The sequence below is a fragment of the Salpingoeca rosetta genome (assembly GCF_000188695.1).
Source record: "Salpingoeca rosetta unplaced genomic scaffold supercont1.37, whole genome shotgun sequence".
In the NCBI taxonomy this organism is placed as follows: domain Eukaryota; class Choanoflagellata; order Craspedida; family Salpingoecidae; genus Salpingoeca; species Salpingoeca rosetta.
This window is the reverse complement of record NW_004754897.1, coordinates 601,280-603,058: the sequence shown is the minus strand read 5'-3', so window position 1 is coordinate 603,058 and position 1,779 is coordinate 601,280. Positions and strand designations below refer to the sequence as shown.

The 1,779-nt window shown below is 59.2% G+C and overlaps 1 protein-coding gene across 1 annotated transcript; it reads right to left on the bottom strand.

The window, feature by feature from the left end:
- Positions 1-32: 32 nt before the first annotated feature.
- On the bottom strand, positions 33-1,585 carry PTSG_13121 (uncharacterized protein; the record flags this gene model as incomplete). Its single annotated transcript, XM_004988245.1, has 3 exons — positions 1,533-1,585; positions 1,156-1,345; positions 33-942 (listed from the first exon to the last, which is right to left on the bottom strand). Exons 2-3 carry the CDS (start codon positions 1,170-1,172, stop codon positions 33-35), a joined length of 927 nt encoding a protein of 308 aa, XP_004988302.1. The 5' UTR covers positions 1,173-1,345; positions 1,533-1,585.
- Positions 1,586-1,779: the final 194 nt, after the last annotated feature.

The following is a 1,779-nucleotide window of genomic DNA, read 5'->3' as shown; positions in this document are numbered from 1 at the left end:
AGACGCAGTCGATGTCAGGCGTGTGTCCGCCGTCACGTAGCCTCCCGCTCGCATACGCGAGAGGCCGCTGTTGCGAGAAGCGTGATGTCGCCGTTGAGACGATCGTGTCGCCTTTTGCGGATAGATTGGCAGCTTTCCTGGTGGAACGCGCTCTCCGTCGGCTTGTGGCATGCCCTGCACGAGGCGCGAGGGTGGTACCCAGCCGCCGGGACTCGGATACGCGCACTGAGGGATGTTCTGAACTGTGCATCGTTGAGGGTGAGTGTTGGGCAGCTGGGCATCACGGTGAGCCAGTGATAGGAGCCGGGACCGCCCGCGCTGAGCTGGAAGGCGCGGACGATGCGCTTGTGGCTGTAGGGGGTGCGTTCATCCAGGATCTTGGTCAGGGTGCGCTGGAGCTTTCTCCCGGCTTTGAGGACCTCATCAATCGTGGTGACGCCGCCCTGTTCCTTGTCGCGCGTCGTGCACGCGAGCCGCGTCAGTGCCGCCGACATCTCGGTCCTGAGCGTGTTGCTGGGGAGGCCGCACTCAAAGGGGTGTCGCGTGCTGTTGAAGAAGTCACGTATGACGCCGAGAAAGGCGGCGGGGGCGGCCGACTCCTGGGACCGGAGGGCGAGCCCGCCACGTTGATAGGGCCGCAGGCAGCGTTGAAGCGACTCATCCTTAAGCGGGTTCGTGTGCCCCAACATCCTGGCCAGGGACAGGGCGATGAGCTCGTCGAGCTTGCGGCACGCCTGGGTGCACTGCGCGGTGGTGCGCATCGTGCAGTTCTCCTTGGCCACTACGCAGTACCTCAGGAGGATGAGGATGTACTGCAGGGGTAGGTGGCGGAAGGCCTTGTCAATGGTGGCTGCGGCGTGTTCGACCCTGTCAACGGGGGCGGCGCTGAAGAGGGGGCTCCCGAGGACGGAAGCGGGCGTCGTCACGCAGAACGGCGTGTACCTGTGTGTGTGTGTGTGTGTGTGTGTGTGTGTGTGTGTGTGTGTGTGTGTGTGTGTGTGTGTGTGTGTGTGTGTGTGTGTGTGTGTGTGTGTGTGTGTGTGTGTGTGAAAACACGATACAGTGGCAGTTTAGTCCGCAGCAGTGTGTGTGTGTGTGTGTGTGTGTGTGTGTGTGTGTGTGTGTGTGTGTGTGTGTGTGTGTGTGGAGACTCACTGTTGCGTGCGCTGCATTGGCTGGATGAGGCGATCCGGTCCAATTGCTCATCCTGACACGACGGTGAAGGTGAGGAGGAAGGGTGACAAGACGAAGGTGTACTCGGGCTAGTAATGCCGCGCAAGCGCGTTCACAAGCCGCGGATGACCGCCAACGCGTGTGTACTGGTGATGCATGCCTGGCTCAGCAGCTGTCAGGAGTTGTCACACACACACACACACACACACACACACATACACACACACACAAGGAAGAAGCAAGAGCAGCGCTCGCATGAGGTGGGAGCAAGCACCTTCAACACAAAGGAAGAAAACGTAGTGAGTGAAGACAGTGCAGCGACGCAGTACACGTGCAGCAGTGGAATCGGCCTCACGTACCCGTTTGCATGCAAGACAGAATAAAGGGTGCGACTGGAATCGATGGCAAGCCCTGAAACAAACCGTGGAAGGAAAGAGATTGTGTGTGTGTATGGGGGGGGTGAGCAGTGGCTGTAACCACAAAAGTGCAGCAGGGCAACCACAAAACGCACGCACACACGCACACACACACACACGCACACACATACACACAACAAACACACACGCACACAACAAACACACACGCATACAACAAACACACACACAC